Below are 21,923 nucleotides of genomic sequence, written 5' to 3' on the forward strand. Positions count from 1 at the left end.
TCGCAGGGATGACCGCAGTGACTGTCGCTCTGGAAGCCCTAAGGTATTGCACAGCCTCAAGGGAAGTCAGATCTGCATCCACGCCCACAGACGTGGCATGAACTCCTAGTCAGAGGTTGGAAGGCGGTGTTATGGGGCACGTAGGAGGGAAGAGAGTGGCAGAAAGCGTCACAGAAGGGGGAATCCAGGGAAGAAGGATTTGCAGGAGCGGAAGGGGTGCCCTTCTGGCTTTGCGCTGGAAGCATCTCAGCGGCAGAAGAGACGGCTTCCACAGGCGTCCTCCACGAGTCAGTCCACGCTGCTGCTCTTCCCAGGCCCGCACTCAGATCTCTCAGCCATCCCTCCCACCCGGGTCCCCGTCTCGGGCCGCCCGGTTTTCTGACGCAACAGCAGTGCTTCTTCTCAGAAAAGGCGTCACCTGGGGTCTGGGCAGAAAGGCAGACTCGGGTGCCGATCCAGACGACCTGACCATGAAACTCTCGCAGCTTCACCCGATACCTATTTCAGGTTGATTGCCTGGGTGCTATCACCCCGCAACTCTGGGGCGAAAGCAGAGGAAGACAACGACCTAGGTTACTTTCCGAGCTCCAGCCCCGAAGGGACGACTCTGCCTCCGCCTCCGAGGGCTCCAGGTTCCGACCGGTCCGAGGGTGTGGCGTTGACCTCTCGGGTTTGGGTCTGCCGCCCGCTGGCCGAGCAATCACGTGGCTCCTGCCCCCTCCCCGCGGGTGCTGGGGTTCGGCCTTGGCAGGTGCTGGTCCGAGTTACGCAGGCGAGAGCCAGACCATCCTGGGTCCGCTGCCCCGCAGCGCCCCGGCGCAGCCACTCCCACCCCGGAGGGGGCCGGGCCCGTCACCTGATCGACCGCGCCCGGGTCAGGTGACCGCGGCCGGGCTTACTAAGCCCAGCGCGGAAGCGCTGCGCGGGGCACCCCGGATCGCGCAGCGCCGCCGCCGGCTCCAGACATGCGTTGCCCGCTGCCGCCCCGCCTCGCGCTGCCCGGGCTCCTGCTGCTGCTGCTGCTGGGGCTGCGCCCCGCGCGGCCGGGGACCGGGGCCGCCGCGCGCTTCCAGCCCACCTGGGAGTCGCTGGACGCGCGCCCGCTCCCCGAGTGGTACGACCGGGCCAAGTTCGGCGTCTTCATCCACTGGGGCGTGTTTTCCGTGCCCAGCTTCGGGAGCGAATGGTTCTGGTGAGCGCCTTCGCCTCGGTCTCCTCGCACCCTGCTTTGCGCCCCCTCCCCACCCGCGGTCCCGACAGCGCCGGGTCGCCTGGTGTGTCACCCCCCCGCCCCCGCCCCGGCCTCAGCCGAACTTTGCTTTTCCGGGTGCTGATAGTGTAGCATCTTGGCTAAGTGCTTCGTGCTGGAGACTGCAAGTGTGTCCGAACACACTGTACTGCGCCTGGCTTCCCAGCCTCTCGAGAATTGCAGACATCGAGGTGGAGCTAAAACACCACTGTGTGCGATCGGGCGACCAGAGAGCACGGTCAGGTTGTGAGGCAGCTGTCGATTTGTGTTTCATGAACCTCAGACTGGCCCATGGTTGTTCTGCTGCCGCCGCCTGGTTTGCAGCCTTTCTGCCGGAAGAGTGGTTAAAACACATCCACAGTGTGTGACACGGCTGTGTCTTTGCACACACATTGGTGGGGTTTTGTTTTGTCTTTTTTGAAAGAGTCTGCTTATGGTACCCAGGCTCAAACTCCTAGATCTCTAACTCCTGGGCTCCAGGGACTCCCTGAGTAGCTAGGACAATAGGTGGATCCAGTTTTTGCACGCCAGTTATTTATGATGAGGTGTTAGCATGCATGCCTCTAGGAATTTTTTAAAGGGTTTTTAATTCTTAGGTGTTTTTTTTTTTTTTTTTTTTTTTTGAGATAGGATCTATATAGTTCAGCTTGGCCTCAAACTCACAGCAATCCCCTCTGCCTCAGTCTCCCTGGCACTGGGATTTTTCCTAAAAAAAGGATTTGAAAAGGTACGCATAATTCACCTTAGGGTTTTTTTTTTTTATTTTAAAGAGTAAAAGAAGGATAACATAATAATAGGAGGGGCTTACCAAATTACGGACAAAGTGGTAGGAAATTATCAATGGTTATTGTTTTACATATTGTTATCTATAAGATAGTTTCTCAGGAAAACAAATAGACAAATGATAGTGAGTTACAGAAAAAGAGGTAGGAGATTATCAATAGTTGTTGTACTATACTTAGGTATCTTCAAAGTGGCTTCTAAAGAATATAAATAGAACTATACATGAGTGACCTACTGAATAATCATTCAATAATTCTCAATGGTTGTTGTAGGAAACACATAATAATAAACATGGATCCATTTATGAAATAGGATAGGAACAATACAAACATTACAGAGTTATGGATAGATTAGTAGGAAAATATCAATGACTGCTGTAATACATGGTGGTATCTTCAAAGTGGTTTCTCAGGAAGACAGAGATACACAAGAAGGATCTAACAAGTAGTTACAGCCTAAGGGTTGTCAAAAATCAAGTGAGCCGTCTGGGGTGAAAGCCATTTTTTGTAGCGTTTTCTCTCCAGCCTCCCATCGCATTGGGACCCCACAACCAGTTAGTGTCCTCTCCCCAACTGTCAGCACAGGCAGCAGGAATCCTGCTGCAGACTTCTCCGGAGCTCCACCACAGCCTGTACTGTCAGGGGAAGAATGGCTTCCAGTGAGTCTCTGCAGGTATTGTGCAAGGTCCTCCTGGTTTACAGCTTCCGAGCGGCTCTCATGACCCCAGTCCACGGGACCTCTGACTCCATGGGCTTAGTCTGCATTCTCATGTTCTCTGAGTCCTTGTTCAGCAGCTACTCCTCCGCTGGCTCTGGACCTTTCCGGTTCCCAATGGCAGGAGCAAGAGGGGCCCGTTGTATGGCATGTATTCCCAGGGGTTGTTCAAAGTTTCAATGATTCACACACATCCGTGGGTGGGCAACTGCAGTCGGTGCATGGTGGGCCAATTGTGTCACTGTTTCTTTGTGTCATGATAGATCTCAATTGAGCGGCGGCGGCGGCGGCGGCGAGCCTAAGGGCCAGCGTGCTCACCGCTGCATGGCTCCCCATGCCCTGGAGGCCCTCCCTCCGGGGGCCTACGAGGCAGGAAGCTAGCCAGCCGGAAGACCAGTGCTCCCCGCCCGAGGCTCCCCATGTGCCCAGGGCCCTCCCTCCGGGAGCCTATGAGGCCTGGAGTGAGCCGCCGCTCACTTTAGGTTTTGTCCTGAGATTTCTGTTTTAAAAAGTGTATATCTCTCAAATGATTATGCACACCTTTCCTGATTCATTGCTTCAAGTCTGAAGTTCAGCTAGAGATGTTGTCCTCTGGATATGCCTGTATGAGCCGAGTGTGGTGGCACACGCCTGTAATCCCAGTACTCAGGAGGCTGAGGCAGGAGGCTCACTGTGAGTTCAAGGGGCACCCTGGGTTACAAAGTGAGTTCAAGGCCAGCCGGAACTGCATAGTGAGACCCTGTCTCAAAATGAGAAAGAATATAATATATATACCTGTGTGGGTGGCTATGCAGGTGTGTCTGTGCTCAGCTTTCTGTCTCCTTTTGTAGCTCAGTGTGTTAAAATTTATGTTTATGAGTACAGTTTGCTGTGCGTAATGATTGCATTCCTCGAGGGGAGTTGGCCACAGACGCAGGCATCGTAATTCTTCTTTACTTCCTCTAACTCTCCCTTTCCTCCCTCTCCCTCCAGCTCTAGTTCCCCTTCCTGTCCACAGAGGCTCTATCTCCCTATTTTGCACAATGTATCATTGCAGTTTAATTTTAAAAGGGAAAAGTGCTGCTGGGGATCTGAGTTCTGTCTCTAGCATCAAAGGAAGCATTGAAGTCAAAGACTCAGGTTCTTCCTTTCTGTGACTTCGCAGTCACGTAGTGCCAGCCAGGCATCGCAAACCCAGCCATCCGCCTTGCTCAAAGGCAGGAAGGTGGCTCCTGTTGTCTTGGGAAAGGATGCCGTTCCTAGCATCTCTCAGGTCACCTTCCCTTCAAGAGCCACTAGCCAGCATGGGCCTCATGTCTGTGCTGAACTGTGCGACACAGGGCAAGTACCCCGTGACTGTGGAGCGGGCACGCGGCAGCGCTCGCCTTAATGGTCTTAGCAGCCATCAAAGCCTCCTGGTCATCTCCGGAAGTGCAGTGCTGACTGTGGATTGGCTTGCCCTGTGGAAATACGCTCAGGAAAGGGGAGGAGATGGATAAAGTGGGGGTGGGGCAGAGATGGCTGCGCAAGCTCCGTGAGGACGGCACTGCTGGGTTGTCTGGATGTTGTAGATGTACTTTGCTTGTGAAGCCTTGCAGAAGCAGTTTAAGCTCAGTGTTGTGCTCAGAGTGAAAACAAGTAATCTCTGTGTGTGTGTGTGTGTGTGTGTGTGTGTGTGTGTGTGGTCCTGAGATGGAACCCAGGGCATTCTTCACACTGACCCAGGGCGCCCCCTCACCTTTCTGCTGTTAAATGTTGAGACCATGTGTCACTAAGTCTCTAAGTGGCTAGGGCTGGGCTTGAACTTGCAGTCCTCCTGCGTCAGCCTCCCAGAGTGCAGGAGCATGTAATCCTTGAAGGCTGAATTTACTTATTAAAATGACAGCATCTCGGGGCTGGGGATATAGCTCAGTGGCATAAGCAAGTACAAGGTCCTGAGTTTGATTTCCGGTACCAAAAAAAAAAAAAAGAATAAAATGACAACATCTGTTTAATCTCACTGTTGCTTCCATCTGCTTTACCCTCCTCCCACAGTGCGTTCTCTGCTAGTGAATACAATGGATGCAAACTATGTCTTAGGCGCAGCCTCTTCTATCCTGAAGCCTTACTCACTTATATTATGAAGTGCCTTGATCTGTGAAGACACATACTATATACTGTGATTTAAGAGTGAAGAATTAAGAGAATGTGTTGTCTAGAATGTTCTAATTTGTGGCAGACACGATTTCACAGGGAATAGGTGGAAAACAGGAGGGGTGGTTTGGTTTACACAAGATTTCTTTAGGGCAAAGTCAAAGCGCAGCGGAAGTGACAGAGAATCCTGGTGACATTCAGGGAGTGGGAGACGTCAGAGGGAGCGGGGCTGATTATGTCAAAGGCTTGTGCCTGTGCTGTTCATGTGCTGTTTCCTCTCCTCCCGCAGGTGGTACTGGCAAAACCAAAAGATACCAAAATATGTGAACTTTATGAAAGATAATTACCCTCCGGATTTTAAATATGAAGATTTTGGACCACTCTTTACAGCAAAATTTTTTAATGCCAGCCAATGGGCAGATATTCTTCAGGCCTCTGGTGCCAAATATATTGTCTTGACTTCCAAACATCATGAAGGTGAGTGAGCACAGCGGTGGTGAACAGATGCGGCAGCGGCTGGTAGATGCAAGAAGAAACTAGAGCAGAGTGGTCACTGAAATCAGTTCTCTGTTAGCAGTAACCGGAAGTGGAGACGGATGCTTGCTTCTAACCTAAGGACCACATGTTCTGCCTACACTGGGGGTCATTAGGGATACAGACAGATCATACACTCCACAAAACAAGAGGAAAGATGGTCACAGTTAGTGATATGCACACTTAATAATTTGCACAGCTATTTGAAGTGGGATGGATATTGCATTTGGAAATTTACTATTAGAAAGGGATACGGCCTGCTCTCTCTCCCCCCACCCCCCTCATACTTGGGACTGAACCCAGGGCCTTCACACTAAGCTATATCCCCAGTTCTTTTTACTTTTTTATTTTGAGACAGGGTCTCCCTATGTCATTAAATTGCTTGAATTTATGATCCTCCTGCCTCAACCTTTAAGAGCACTTGGATTATAGAAAGGTTCCATCATACCTGGCTTCTTGGCTTTTTTTTGCTTTATCTTTTTTTGTTTTTTGAGAGAGAGTCCAGCTGTGTAGCCTGGGCTGGCCCTGAGCCCGTGGCAGTCCTTCTGCTTCAGTCTTCTGAGTGCTGAGATTGCAGATGTGTTTTGCCATGCCCAGCTTTTTGCTTTATCTTAATGTGTTATGCAAAAGCACTGTGTGAATTATGCTTCCATGGTTTTGCACCATTGTGTGTGTATGTGTTTGTGTGTGTGTGTGTCCTTCCTAGGTAGCTGTTATGACTTGTGTCTAGATGTTTCCCCAAAGCCTCTTTGGGTCATAGGTGAGCTTTTCATTTATTTATTTATTACATGTTCTTTTTTTCGGGGGGGGGGGTTCCTTTTCGAGACAGGGTCTCATTACGCAGTTCAGGCTGGCCTTGAGCTCACTTTGTAGCCCAGGCTGGCCTCGAATGATCACAATGATCCTCCTGCCTCAGCCTCCAGAGTGCTGGGATTGCAGGCATGTGCTACCATACTCGGCTGGCAGAGTTTTTTAGAGGTGACTGGATCTAGAGTGTATGATACTGTGATTAAGGAAGTGGTCCTGTGATTGATTCATGGTGTGATGCTAGGCTTAAGGGTGCCCCCTCCTGAATGTGTGTGCTACCCGTCCTAAAGGCGGGTAGCCTAGATAGAATATAAGGGCTAGAAAGAGGGCTGCTGTTGTTGCCGCTTGTGACTTACTGCTTGCTGCTTCCTGCCTGCCTTGATTTGCCGTGGACTATTTCTTCTCTATGATGCCCCTCTGCAACTCCACCCTGCCTTGGTGCCAGCTGACAATGGACTGAAACCTCTACAGACTGAGAGCTGAAATAAATCTTTCCTCCTTTAACTTTAGGTGTTGGGTATTTTGTCTCAGCAATGAGAAAAGTGACTAACATGTGGCCAGATGATGCAAATGGAGGATGAGTTGCTAGAATTACAAACACCGATTGGCTGGATTGTCTGGAAAATAGTTACAGAACTATAGTGTGCTGAGAAGCGTATATAAAACACAACACAGTGCTCCTAATAGGACAGAGTTGGAGGAGGCGGCACATGCCTGTAATCCCAACACTCTGGAGGCTGAGGAAGGAGGACCACAAGTTCATGGCTCATTTGGGCTACATAACGAGACCCTGCCTCAAAATCACCCAGAACAAAACAAAACAGAAAAACAAAACAAAGCAAAACTCAAAAGTACAAATCAAACAAAAAACCAAAAATTGGTTGGACTTCACACAATACATCTCAGTATCTATGAGACCAAGGAAGCTGTCAACAGTTCTTATCCTAATCTCAGGCTAATTCATGAGGTAATTTCCTTTGCATGACCTCCTTTGCCTTAACATACAAAATTTTGCCTCACTTTCTCCGTGGGTGGGAATGGAGTAGGAGGAGAAAACCAAATCAAAATTCTGGAATTATCTTAGGGTATTTTTTCCCTTTAGCTATAACCTGGTAGCTTCACGATATTCTCCTACAGATTTTTTTTTTTTGCTAAGATAGTATTTATAAATCATATTTACTCTGAGAACTTGTTGGTTCCCTAATATCTAGGAACTTCCTGAGGCTAGATGGCACAAAGTATTATACAAGTTGTGCTAAAAAAAATATGGTGAATGTTTACATTTTTTAAAAAAACTTTAATACAGCACTCAGAAGGCAGAGGCAGAAGGATTGTCATGAGTTCGAAGCCAGCCTGGGCCATATAGTGAGTTCAAGGCCAGACACAGCAATACCCTGCTTCAAAAACCAAACAGACAAAACTTGATTTAGTAAGACACACTGCCAATAACCTTCCTCAAAATACTGCCCACCCTTGCACTGAACACATTAATCCCGTCGTTCTTGCCGCTTTCTGAAGCAGCCCTAGACCTCTTTCGGTAGTTGTGCCATGGAGGCTGCCTCGCTGTCCCGAATCGATTCAAAACATTCACCTTTCATGGTCATTTTGACTTTGTAGAAGAGCTAAAAGCTGCCCAGTGCCAGATCCGGTGGGGGAAAAATGGATGAGGACACATTGTAATGTCTTTGTTTAGACAGAAATTGCTGTAAATATTTTGAATCAATTCAAAAGACACTCACGAAAGAGGACTTCCAGAACTGGTTCAGAAAGAGGCAGGAATGATGGGATAAGTGTGCTCCAGTAGAGGGGGGATAGCCTGAGGAGGATTAATGGCAATGTGTCTTTTATGATAATAAATTCTTCAGGGGCTGGGGATTTAGCTCAGTGGCACAGCGCCTGCCTGGCAAGCGCAAGGTCGTGAGTTCGATTCCTGGTACCGGAAAAACAAAACAAAACAAAACAAAAAACAAACAAAAAAATTATTATTATTTTAAAATTATTATTCTTCAAATTTTTAACTTAAACACCATATTTTTTGATCATACTATGTATGAGGCTTTTAAAAGAAGCCAAACACAGTCAAATTGTAAGCAACTTCTGGTCCGCATTTGTACATTTTCAAGGATGCACTTTGTTGGATGTTTTTATTGCTTGTGGAAAGTGAACCGCTGGATTGTGTAGGAAGATCTCTGGGTGACTTTGGGTGTTGACACTAAGTTGAGACTCATGTGGTAAGGGTACTGCCTGACACTAGGGCTTCTTGCCTGACAGGCAAACTGAGCACTTTAAAATAAGACCTTAAGTACTGACACTGCTCCAGTGCCACATACATCTTTGGAATAAGTGGAAGCTATTTTAAAATCTTCTCATGGTGAATCTGAAAAGTGAGTCCATCGTAGACTTGTCCTAATCTATTATAAGAGTAAAGTGATTCACAAAACATCTTATTACTGTCTATTTGCATAGATTCTTCAGGATTTCAGTGGAATAGTAACAGGCACTCGATGAAATTTTGAGGCTTTTGTACTATCTCTTAAATATTTCTGTTTATATATCTCTTCTAACATGTCTAAATAGAGCAACTACCAACTTAAATGGAAATTTCTGTTGAAATGTGAATTATTTCAAAGCACACATATAATGGTATGCATTGTTTTTCTTAGGTGGTAGATTGTTCACTTTCGGGTAATTTAAAGAGCAGCATCTAAACTTGTGACTTTAGAGTAGGATGCAATTGCAAATGGTGGGTATATTTTAAAGCACAGAACTAGTTGGAAATAGTGTGTTTTCCCCTTTGGTTAAATGAATAACCAAGCTAAAGAAGATTTACTGCACACCATCATTAGTGGTCTGAGAGCACACTAAATAAAAGTAGATAATCTTAAAAGAAGGCAATAGACCCATCTTTGGTTGAGAAGATAGATAAAAATCTTGCATTATAAGTAGTTGTGGTCATTGTCTAGCTTAATAGATGTGGAAGAGGTTCGTATCTTAGCAGTGATTCGCTCTTGCTGGTTGCTTATTTGGGGATGGACCCTATGCTAGCAAGTTCGCTGGGATAGAACCAGGACACTGCAGGCATGATACTGCCCCCACAAGGATCTCAGTGTCTAAGAGAAAAATGTCAGAGATAGCTCAGCAGATGAAATTTGCCTATAAAAATCTCCACCTCATCCTATTTAAATTCTTATTTGTTTCTCTTATAAAAGCAGAATATATGCTATGAAAAAAGATGCCACAAAACAGCTATTTGTAGAAGCAGTTATGTATCGATTACACCTGACTTGTTTTGGCATTTTTGTTGGCAGAAGTTTATTAAGGTACAATTGCTAGTGCTTATAGGAGTGTTTCCTATCACTTTTCAGGCTTTCCCTTGTGGGGTTCGGAGTATTCCTGGAACTGGAACGCTGTGGATGAGGGGCCGAAGCGGGACATTGTCAAGGAACTCGAGGTGGCCGTTAGGAACAGAACCAACTTGCACTTTGGACTGTACTACTCCCTTTTTGAATGGTTTCATCCACTGTTTCTTGAGGATAAATCTAGTTCCTTCCAGAAGCAAAAATTTCCAGCTGCTAAGATGCTGCCGGAGCTCTATGAGTTAGTGAACAAGTACCAGCCCGAGGTTCTGTGGGCGGACGGAGATGGGGGCGCGCCGGCTTCCTACTGGAACAGCACTGACTTCTTAGCCTGGCTGTATAACGAAAGGTGTGTGTGCTATTGGATGCTGTAGTTGCCTCACATCCCCCCGAAATATGCACGAGATTTGAGTTCCTGCACTTCTTGAAATACTTCCTGTTAGGCTCATTCATCTATGAGACTATAAATGGGGGGGGTATTTAAAGTACAGAACTACTGGACAGCAGTGTGTTTTTGCCCCTCTGGCAGGAATCACTGTAAATAATGTTATTAGCGGTGGTATCACTATTTACTCAAAATAATCAAGAGTAAACGAATTGGGAGTCAAGTACAAACCAGTTAAATGTCACAAGATGAAGAAGTGCAAGACTCGTTTTGCGGGCCCCTCTTTCCGTCTTATACTCTGGCCCCACACTGCACTGCTTCTGACTATGTGCTTTTCAGTTCTTCTCATTCCTTGTTTGTTGTTCTTTTGAGACAGGATCTCCCTATGTAGTCCAGGTTGGCCTCGAACTCGCTGTAATCCTCCTGCCTCAGCCGGATGCTAGGATTACAGGTGTGCACCATCACGCCTGGCTCTCACTCCTTTGTATCCTCTTACTTTTCCATAATTGCTGCTCTGCCTGTGTCCTCTTTTCCTTCATCCTCAGTATCCTCATCTCTTCCTGTTCTTTTGTGTTGCTTTCTAGCCTGTTGGAGAGTGTGAGAACAGGTAGTGCTGATTGAACTTCTCTGTTAGGCTTGAGTGATATGACCCATATCTACATTTATAAGTAGAAAGCACTTGGTATTGTGCTGTGAAGTCAGGCAGCTTTCTGGATCCACAAAAGGCACAGATACAGATGATATGGAGAGCTCCTTTTCCTTCTGAGCAGCTGGGATTACAGGTGTGAAGCACCACACTCAGCTTTGGTGGGGGCAGTACTGGGGATTGAACCCAGGGTCTCGTGCGTGCTAGGTAGGCACTCTACCGCTGAGCTCCATCCCCAGCCCTGTGGAAAACTCTGGATACTGTGAGCAGCAGGGTCTTGAGGAGCTCCTCCCAAGGGGAAAGATAAAAATATTGTGGGGATATTTAATGTGAGGGCAACACTCAAAAGTTTCTGAGATTTTTCGATATTAGGCACAGTTGTAAGAGAGAAAGGCTAGCATATATTTATGAGGTTATACAGTTCTTGGAGAAGATTGTATAGTTCTTGGAGAAGAAAATGAGATTATACAGTTCTTGGAGAAGAAAAACTACCATACACTATATGGGAGGGAGCTTCAAATAGTAGTAGGGCACTCTTGTGAGTGCTGTTTGTGCCAGGCATGCTGGGCTGTTGGACACTGATTATATTTATTCTAATAATAATGAGGAAGTTCATTATTCAGATAAGCCAGGCAACTTGCCATAGGCCTGGGAGCTAGCACGTGGCAGGGCTGAGACTCCAATCAGCTCAGGTATGTTGGACTTCAGACCCATAGGCTTCCCATGATGTATATCATGCTATGATCATTTTTCAGGAGTGGGTTCCAGGTGGACCGTTCTTCTTTTTGTGTTAAAAAAAGAAACTTTAAAAAGATACTTTTCATTTCAGCCCAGTTCGGGACACAGTGGTCACCAATGATCGCTGGGGAGATGGCTGCATCTGTAAGCATGGTGGCTACTACACTTGCGCTGATCGCTACCACCCAGGGCATCTGTTGTTACATAAATGGGAAAACTGCATGACGATAGACAAGTTTTCCTGGGGCTATAGGAGAGAGGCTGGAATCACCGATTATCTTACAATTGAAGAACTGGTGAAGGTACAGTAAGAGGTCTACGGGCTGTTACTATTCTTAATAGTGAGGTTCTGTGGGGAATATTTCTTACAATTTGGGGAGCTCAGTGGCCCACTCACACAGGGCATGTATTAACACATAGAAAGTGGCGTGTTTTTAAAATCTATTTAAGAGCTGTACTCATTCTTACGTTGTTAGCAACTGGTGGAAACGGTTGCATATGGAGGAAATCTGCTGATGAATATTGGACCCACAGTAGATGGAACCATTTCTGCAATTTTTGAGGAGCGGTTAAGACAAATGGGGACCTGGTTAAAAGTCAATGGAGAAGCCATTTATGAAACCCAGACTTGGCGCTTCCAGAATGACACTGTCACCCCAAATGTGTGGTAAGTCTTTCTGGTCCTTGACCACTATTTGATAGAGGAAAGCATTTAAAATTTCTCAGAGATAAAGAGAACTGGGTAAAAAAGAATTTTGATGAATCTACTTATCCAACACACTTTCCAGCTTTACCCAAGAGAAGGAAGGGGAAGAATTATCATGTTTTTGAATACTTAATGTTTGTCCAATTCTGCTCACATTATCTCTAGATATATCCTAGTGGTGGACACATTTTAGCCAAACATAGTCAATTTTTATGAACCTGTAAGGTACTCATTCAGGTAAGTGAAAAATGCTGAGTGATTTAAGGTAAAACAGGCTACTGTTTATTCAGTTCAGTGAATTCTAACTTTTTCAGAAGTGATATCCCATCATATTAGCAAACAAGAGGTGGCTGAGGGCAGAGAAAATAGGAGTTTAAAATCAGCCAAAACAGAGACTATTCTAGGAAGATGGCAGAGGTAAGAAGTAACAGCTGTCTGTCCCCCTCCTAGACGGCAATTGTGCGGGTGTTAGATGGCCAACATGTAAGGGACAAGATGCTGAACATTACTATTCATTATGAAAATGCAAATAAAAACTACGCTGCGCTGGGTTTGGTGGCACTTGCCTATAATCGCAGCACTCAGGAAGCTGAGGCAGGATAGCAAGTGTGAGGCCAGCCTGGGGTACACAGTGAGACCCTGTCTCAAAAAACCCCCAACAATCTGGCCACTGTGTTCTCATGTAAACCCTCACTAAACAACAAACAAACAAACAAAAACAAAAGATACCACTTCACATCTACTAGGATAGCTCTTGTTAGAAAAGAAATGTCAGTGAGGGCGTGGAGATCTTGGAACCCTGGTGACTATTGGTGGAAATGCAAAGTGGCAGAGTTGCTATGGGAAATAGTACGGCAATTCCCCCCAAATTAAAAATAGAATTACTCTGTGATCCAGTAATTCCACTGTGTTCATAGAACTGTATTCATAGTAGTGGAAATGTGGAAGCAACACGAGTCCATTAACAGAGAATGGATAGGTACATAATCAGTCTTGAAAAAGGAGGAAATTCTGACGTATGCTACAACAGATATAAACCTTTAGGACATTGTGTGAATTGATATAACCTAGTCACAGAAAGACAAATGCTATATGCGTCCATTTATATGAGGTACCTAAGGTAGTTCAGCTCATAGAGTGGAGACGTTCGTACATGGTGGAGCGTTATAGAGATGGATGGTGGTGATAACTGCATAACGCAGTGCATGTATTTAATACCACCAAACTGCATACTGAAGAATGTTCGAGATGGGAAGTTTCATTATACCCTACCACAATAAAAAAATGGGAAGAATCAGCCCCAAACAACAGCATTGTCTCAAGTGATTAAAAAACTTCTTACTTATTCATCCTATTCCAGTCAACTTACATCTGAAGTCCCTTTAAAATTAGCTGAACTGGCTTATTTTTCTTTCAGCTAATACCTTCTTGAAAAGCTTTGTCTGAGGCTTCTCTCTGAGCTCGGGAGGGTTCTGTGTGTCAGTGAGTAGCTGAATCAGACTGTGGCGTGCTGGCTTTGATGCAGTGTCTGGATATATGTGAATGCAACGTTAGTGAGGGTGCTCATTGCTGCCTGATCACTGCAGATTAGAAAGTTAAGAGGTGGCACACACCTTTAATCCCACCACTCAGGAGGCTGAGTCAGGAGGATTGCCATGAGTTCAAGGCCAGCCTGGACTACATAATGAGTTCGAGACCAACCTGATCTACAAAGCAAGACCCTGTCATACACACACACACAAAAAGCAAAGTTAGACAAAATGCTATGCTCAGTGTTACCTGACTTATAACTTAGAGCATATTGCCGACTCACTAAAGAAAATAAAGTAAGCAAATTTAGACAGAAACAAGTAGCTGTACAATTTTAGAATCTTGGGTTTGAGAAAGCCAAAATAGTTCATGAGGCCTACAGAGCTGAGTGCCGTGCTCCCTCCCCTCTCCTTGCCCAAAGGTCCCATGGTCCTCCTGCCTAGGAGCTGATTTCTGCGGCAGCTCTGGCCCTCTGCTGGCAGTCCTGGGCACACTCCTTGGTCAAACTAAAATCCTTCTGGTGTTTAGCCTGGCTCACTGCCCCTGTTCCCAGAACAATTCTTGAAATGCTTCTGGTGGTGTTCACAGCTCTCCTACAGTTCTGCTTTGCTGTCCATCTCTGTTCTGGGGCTCCCGCCCATCCTACCTTTGCTGCCTTTGCCCTCCTTTGGTCTCACCTTAGGCCTTGCATCAGCAGCAGCTGCACCTTTCCGTGGCTGTAATTTGAAGCACTCTGCTCCCTATCACCGCTTACATTTCGGCTCACTCTGCATAGCCCTTTGGCTTCCAAAGGGAGCTACAGTGCAGTGATCGGACCATCTTTAAATCTGGCATTTTTCTCTGTGCCGCAGCCTTCAGCCCTTCTCTTCTTCTATATCCAGGTTGGATCTGTGGCCCAGCACTGCACTTACCCCACTGCATACACTCTAAATTCCTGAGCCCTCTCTTCCTCTGTTACACTCATTGTGCCCAAACCCGGAGCTCACTCCTGCCCTCCTCTGTCAGGTCCGTGAGTGAGGTCTGAAGAGGAATCCTCGCTTAAGACAACCATTCCCTCTCAAGAATTTCATTTTAGTATGAGGGGAGTAGAAAAGAGAAGTGCTTTTTATACTATTGTGGGCTATTTTTCCTTCCCTCCTATTAAGGGCGACACTGGTAAATATTTACCACGTAGACTTGTCACTGAAAATAATTCCCATGAATAAGGACGGGTTATAATAACTTGTTTCTGTGCTCTTTTTCTTTGAACTAGGTACACATCTAAATCGAAGGAAAAGTTAGTCTATGCCATTTTCCTTAAGTGGCCCATTTCAGGACAGCTGGTTCTTACCCAACCCAATGCTACTGCAGGGGAAACAGAGGTGAGAGGGAGCTTTATCTTTATTGCTCATTTAACTTGCTGACTGAAATAACTGAATGAAAACATGATTTGCTTTAATTTCAAGGGGAACCCTATATGCATTCCTCTTATACCTAATGGTAACTTTACAGTGATTTTTGTTAATGGCATATGTTTGGCTAAAATGTTTTGAAGCCTCTCCTAAGAAAATTTTTCTTTTTTTTGTTTTTGTTTTATTTTCCGGTGCCAGGAATCAAACTCATGATGTTGCACTTGCCAAGCAGGCGCTTTTGCCACTGAGCTAAATCCCCAGCCCACAAGAAAAGTTTTCTTAAAAAAAAAATAACAAAAACAAAAAAAACCATTATCTCCATATATTGCAATGCAAATTAGGTGTTGTTCTTCTTAGTTACTCTACATTGTCCAGGTTCTCTGCATGCATCCAAAGTGATTTTTCATACAACTGTAATTGAGATGTTTCCCCAACACACCATCCCAGGAGACATCAGAATGAAAGATGCCATGACCTTACTCTTTTAATCTGTTATAATTATGAGGTCTAGCATTGAGGTCATTTTGCTGTATTTTATAGCATATTCCTTAAGAACCGAATGATACCTTTACAGGTTTTCCTTGTATCACCTTTGCAGATTTCATTTCTAATGTGTGGGGCTGATCAGTCAGAAAGAATTTAAAGTTCTAATCTAATGTTTAATCAGAGCTTTGAAGCCTGGCTATGACACTGGTTATCTTTTAATCTTACCTGTGTTCTCCTTAGCACCAATTAATATCATTAAAAGTTCATGGGTTTTTTTATTGATCCACCTGATACACAAAGTTTTATGCTTCAAAATAATCCTGAAATACATAGATAACCACTTATTTGAATTCGCTTGGTATGGTCATAACCGAGGGTATAAAGCACAGCAATAATTGATTAAATTTATAAATGATTGATCAGTGGAGGTTACTAGACAGTGTGGAGAGGAACAGTGGCTGAGAGCAGGGAGCCTTCCTCCAAACATTGTGTAAGAAGTGGGCAGGCCTTCGCTGGTCAGATTGGTTCTCATATTAATATATTAGCAGATCACAGTGCAAAGAAAGTAGAACTTAGTGGTAAAAGAAACCACAGAAATTATACAAACTCATGGAAATTAAACCGTACCCTCTTGAAGAACCCATGGTTCCAGTAATTCTCTAATCCTGATCCTTTCTTCAGTGTTTCCCCTGCTCTAACCCTCCCTTCTACCTTAACAATTCTTCCCCAGTATCCACACATTTATTTCCCTCTTGAGAGTAACAGAGGGCCAAGATGAATGTATTTACTCAATGGGATGAACGTGTGAATCACTAAGTGTGAAGAAAGGAATCTGTGTACACTGTTTTTTTTTTTTTTTTTTGGAGAAATGCTAATCCCTGCTTCCTACAGAAAGCTGGTGAGTCAAGGCAATACATCTGGAGACATTTGTATTTGTTTCTACTTTCAGGTAAAACTATTGGGACATGGACAGCCACTCTCCTGGACTTCCTTGAAGCCAAATGGCATGATGGTGCAATTGCCACAGCTAAGCATTCACCAGATGCCCAGTAGCTGGGGTTGGGCTCTCAAACTAACGAATGTGATCTAGTGTGCGGCTGAGAGGCCAGTGAATGCTGCAGTTACCTCAAAACTTGGAAATGTCAGGTTTCTATAAGTGTACTACATGGAGAATGCTGTTATAAAACTGATCAATAAAAAAATCAAAGTTTTTATTCAGAAAAATTCTTTCCTACTTTATCTCCCAAGTGTTCCCAATTTATGTTCCCATTTTAATTTTTCAGTGTACTTTGCCACTGAAGTCTGTCTTCACACTGATTTTTTTTCCATGTGTATGTCAGGGGTGGAAATGTTTTATCCTAGCTAGGAGCTGTTGTGTTATCCATTGAAATCTGACCCCTACACTCTAGATTCTTATGTTGAAGCCCTAACCCACAATGTGACTGTATTTGGAAAGAGCCTTTAAAGGGGTAGTTAAGGTGAAATGAGGTCAGGAGGATGGGGCTCGGATCCAGAAGAACAGGGATCCTTATCAAGGCAAGAGACAGAGGAGATAGAAGCACACAGTAAAGAGATATTATCAAGAAGGTGACCATGGGCCAGGCCAAGGAGAGAGGCCTCAGAAGAATCCAAACCTGCTGACAACCCTGTCTTGGACTTCTGCCTCCAGAGCTGTGTGCAAATAAATTTCCGTCTTTTGAGTTATCCAGGCTGTGGGTTTTATGGTAGCCTGGTTTACAGCTTACATGGTATATGATAAATTTGGGTTTGTATACATTTCCAGTGCATGTAGTGATTGTCTTTTTGTAAAAATAATCGCCTTTTCCTCTTATTTCTAAAACTAATATATGTTTACTATAGATATTTTGAAACATAGATATACTCAAAGGTAAATCACTGCTCAGCTTACCATGATTAAAATTAAGGGTTTTTTGGGGGTGGGGGTGGAGATATGGCTCTTTTTTTGAAGACAGGTTAATTTGAGGTTCCATTAAATTCATCAGTTTGCTTACTGTATTTGCTGTCAAGCAAATAGAAATTGAAAACTTAGCTGAAAACTGGGAAATCTATTCAGATCGCCTAGAATGAACCAGAGATAATACTGATGTTGACCTAAGTAAGGAAAAACCAATTAAAAGACTCATTCCCCTCAACAAAAGATCCTAATATGGTTGTATCTTTACTTGAAGTGCCACAGGTTCCATTTTGTTACATTAATCAAATGCAGACATCTCACTGTTTAAAAAACCATAGAGTGAAATTAAATACTATTATAGTTTCCTAAAATCATGCCAAGATTGCAAACTTCTTTTAAAAAATGACATGTTGAAGTTCTTGCAACTCTCAAAAATTTTAAAATATTTTTGGGACAGTTTCTCATGATGTTGCTAAGGCTGGCCTCAAATCCTAGCTCCAGTGATCTTCCTGCCTCAGCCTCCTGAGGAGCTGGGGTTACAGGCACATGCAACTGTACTCACCACCACTATCAAATATTTCACGTCATGACACCGTCTTTGTGTAACTAAATACTTCAGTAGTTCTAACTACCAGTTAATATTTTGTTGGAGATTTTCATGGTCTCGAATAAACAAACAAGCAAACTATAGGCAATAGGAAGATGGATCTTTTGCACAAGGGAAGGGGACCAGGTGATGGAGGGAGGGCAGGGGGAAGGGATGAAAAAAGAATGAAGATGCAATATGCATATGCACCAACTCCCCATGAGGGCTGTAATCATGGCATACTGCAAACTTGTACCAATAAAGAATATAAGTTGAACAATTAAAAAAAAAAGGAAAAACAAACCAAAACCCAGTCCAAACTGTTGCAGGAACTTTAACACAAAAGGTCATTTTTAATTGTAATTATCTGCTGTTTGGAAGAAAATAATTTTGAGACTGAAACTTGTCATCTGCTTAAGTTGCTATCATGCCCAACTTTACCTCTTAAAACTGTGAATGGGGGTAGAAAATGGAAATAGCTGGGCAAAGTCTGAATAGATGCAGGCTTTCTCAGATGAGCAGCTGTGGGGAGCTACACGACAAATACATGTCGGCTTTCAGAGATGCTGTTTTGCTTATAACTGGACATTATAAAAATATGAAACCCTAAATTTAAATTAATGTTAGGTGTAGCTTGCTTACATGCAAAAGGTACTGTATCTATAAATGTATAACAAGAATGCCAAAATGCTTCAGCAAATTCTTAAAATGATCTGTGATATAGGGAAGAAATATAAGGATAATCAGATGTCTTTTTTATTTTACCATTGGGGATTGAACCCGGTCACACTGAGCTACACTCCTTTGCTGTTTTTTAAATTTTGATACAGAATCTCATTAAGTTGCCTAGATGGGACTCCACCTTGCCATTCTCCTGCCTCAGCCTCCCTCAGTGCTGGGATTATAGGGGTGTGCTACCTCACTGGCTTTGTTATCTAATTAAACCAACAGTTTTTATCTTCTAGTTAATCCTTTCCCTAGAGTTACTAATAGGTACAAAATTGCTCTCAGAATTTTAGTAACTTCTGATTTACTTTTAATCACTAAATGTTGAAGGTAAACCACCCTGATTGTTAGAGTAATCCAGACATTGATGTTGATTTTACCATTTTATATATGGATATGACTTTAATAAAACTTATCTTTTTCTTATGAGCACCATACTGAAGACATGTAATTGCTCTAAAGGTTCAGGCTATTCAAATAAATATGAATTTCTACACATTTTCTCTTTTTTTTTTTTTTTGTTACATAGAAGACTTGGTTTGCTAGAATCTTCCCCCTAACTTCCAAGCAAAATAAACGCTCATTTCAAACTTCTACACAGATATAACAAACACATTTATATAAGAAAGAGTTTTGAGCAATACCCATGTAACCAACTCTAAGATTAACCTGGGCTCTGCATTTCCTCCTGGAAGTGCGCTGACTAACGTGTAGGGTAAGCAGCAGGATTTCACCCTCTGCTTCTGCTTTCACTTGCCGCCATGTCGACAGACCAATGAGAATACCCGGTGAGAGACTTTAGAAAAGGAGACAGACACAAGGCTGCATAAAGATGAGGCAGAGACCAAGATGCTGCTATTATAAACGAAGGGATACCTGGGGCCAGGAGGTGCTAGAAGAGACAAGGAAGGACTGCAAGGATCGTCCCTAGGTCCCTCAGGGAGCATGTCCCTGCTGATAGCTTGATTTTTAACCTCTAACCCTCAGAACTGTAAGGGAATACATTTCCGTGGTTGGACATTCATTACAGTAGCTCTAGGAAACTAATACACAGTTACCAAAATAATAGTTACCAAGCTGATGGTGGCAGTTGAACATTTAATAACCCTGGTTATGTAAGCTGATGTCCTGTGTGAGGAACTGTAGTTTTTATGAAAGCCAAGTTGAATGCTTTGGAAAGACCAAAGTGTGCTGCGTTTTGTTGTGGTTTAAATTGGGAATGTTTCCCAAAGGGGATGCACTGTGCTGGGGTTTTGTTCACCAGCCGCAGGGTTTTGAAAGGTGACTGGATCTGCTGTCATTGGCAGATCAATCCACCGATGGGTTCATAATCCAGTGGCGTAACTGGGAGGTGATGGAAATGTAGGAGGTCGGGTCCAGTTGGAGGGAATGGTCATGGGATGAGCCCTTGGGGACTGTTCCCCGCCCCTTCCTTCCTGGCCTTTTCTCTTTGCTTCCTGGCTGCCATGAGGTAAGCAGCCTTACTGTACCATGTCCTTCCACCATGTTTCTGCCTCATCACAGGTCGGAAACAGTGCAGCCAGCTGACCATGGACTGGAATCTGGGAAGCTGCACTGAAGTAAATCTTTCCTCTTTAAGTTGTTTTTCTCAGGTATTTTGTCACAGTAATGGAAAACTAACACACCTTTAAGTGATGAAAAAAAAATTAAGCTATTAATTGTGAGCAAAACAGTACTAAAAGATGGGAGGATATAATAAAAATCTACAAGAATTCTGTACTTCTGGTTCACTCCCATGAAATGGAACACGTCATTTGTACAAGAAAGACAATTAGAGAACAGCTATCAGCAGGCTACAGGGGAGGACAGCAGCTATGCTAACTACTAGGACACCAATGACCCAGCTTAGAGGACACATTCTGAAAAAAATTAGAAGCAGCCTAGGTTCTATGGGAAATCACTTACATTTACATTTTAGGCTAAAAATTTGTATTTTAAAGTATATGTGTATGTCTAGGAATACAAATACACTTAAAATCACTTAAATTACTCAGATTAAGTATCTCAGACAAGAGGGCTCCAGTACAATTACAAAGCAAATTAGTAATGCCTAAGGTCCAATACATAAGGTATAACTTTAAGATACAAGTGGTTTTATCCAGTTGTCTCCTCCATGGCCACAGCTCTAAAGAATGCAGTAATTCCAGATGATAATTTTTAGCGAACCACATTTTTTCCTTAGGAGGTCATACCTGTTCAGTTTCAAAATTTTCTTGGGTGAAATCCTGAGTAAATACTGTTGGAAGGCATGCATACCCTATTGACTAATTTTTATTTACCCTATGCAATTTTTTCCTTTACCCTAGTAGAAATGATAGTATCATTCCACTCCATCAAATTTTGAAAAGGAGCATTTGCCCTTGTCTTTACCCTTACACCTGCTTTTTAACATGCTAGATAATGACTTCAGTAGTCCCTTCTGGGCCCAGCCAGCCTTAGCAGGGATGTCACAATTCGTTTTTCACCTTCTACTATGTAGGTGTCTGTTATGTTGAAGGGACCAAAATGATGTTAAAGAAAATCTATTACTGAAAATATATTTAACATACAAATGATATATGATTCATTTACTTCTGTCCTAAGTACCCTTTAACTACAGAACTGTTAATTTACTAGACAATTATTTTTTTTCAGAAGGTAATGCCATTTACCTTTTCTAAATAAATAAAAAAGTACTAACTAAATTACCCATTAAAATGAAACTTAAAAACTAGCATGACCCCTCTTCTAAAATAACTGCATATGTTATGGAACACATAAATTCATGGCTTAAAAGTAGTCACTCCACAAAAGCAAATTTTATTAAAAATAGTTTATTGCAATAGATATTCATTGTACTCAAAATTAATACAAAGTTATTAAAATTATTTACATACAAGTGAATAAAATTATGCAATTATATCATTCAGCGTTCTCACTGCTGAGACACAATACCCACACCACAATTTAAGGGCGACAGGTGAAGGGGAGCAAAGCTGCTGAGTTCCTGGGGACTGGGAAGCCAGGGGAGAGCATAGAGTCCACAGGTGGGGGAGCAGACTTCTGTCCAGAGGCTCCACCCACTCGTGCCCTGCAGACACACCTGGCAGTGTGCTCCAGCCATTCCCAGGGTGGCTCCAAAGTCAACCAGGCTGAACTCCACCCTAACCCCACAGTGATTAGCAGCTGTGAGTAAAACAGCATCAATGCAATTTTAGCCTGCAAATCATTATGCAACTTTCTAGGCTTGTGAACAGAC

General features: G+C 43.7%; 1 protein-coding gene across 1 annotated transcript; it reads left to right on the plus strand.

The window, feature by feature from the left end:
* Nucleotides 1-877: 877 nt before the first annotated feature.
* Nucleotides 878-16,655, plus strand: Fuca2 (fucosidase, alpha-L- 2, plasma). Its single transcript, XM_005389249.2, has 7 exons — nucleotides 878-1,192; nucleotides 5,148-5,335; nucleotides 9,565-9,904; nucleotides 11,416-11,626; nucleotides 11,801-11,991; nucleotides 14,813-14,921; nucleotides 16,387-16,655. The coding sequence occupies exons 1-7, from the start codon at nucleotides 966-968 to the stop codon at nucleotides 16,525-16,527; spliced, it is 1,407 nt and encodes a 468-aa protein (XP_005389306.1). The 5' UTR covers nucleotides 878-965; the 3' UTR covers nucleotides 16,528-16,655.
* The last annotated feature ends 5,268 nt before the right edge of the window (nucleotides 16,656-21,923 follow it).

This window comes from Chinchilla lanigera, unplaced genomic scaffold, assembly GCF_000276665.1.
Source record: "Chinchilla lanigera isolate Chin_1 unplaced genomic scaffold, ChiLan1.0 scaffold00035, whole genome shotgun sequence".
In the NCBI taxonomy this organism is placed as follows: domain Eukaryota; kingdom Metazoa; phylum Chordata; class Mammalia; order Rodentia; family Chinchillidae; genus Chinchilla; species Chinchilla lanigera.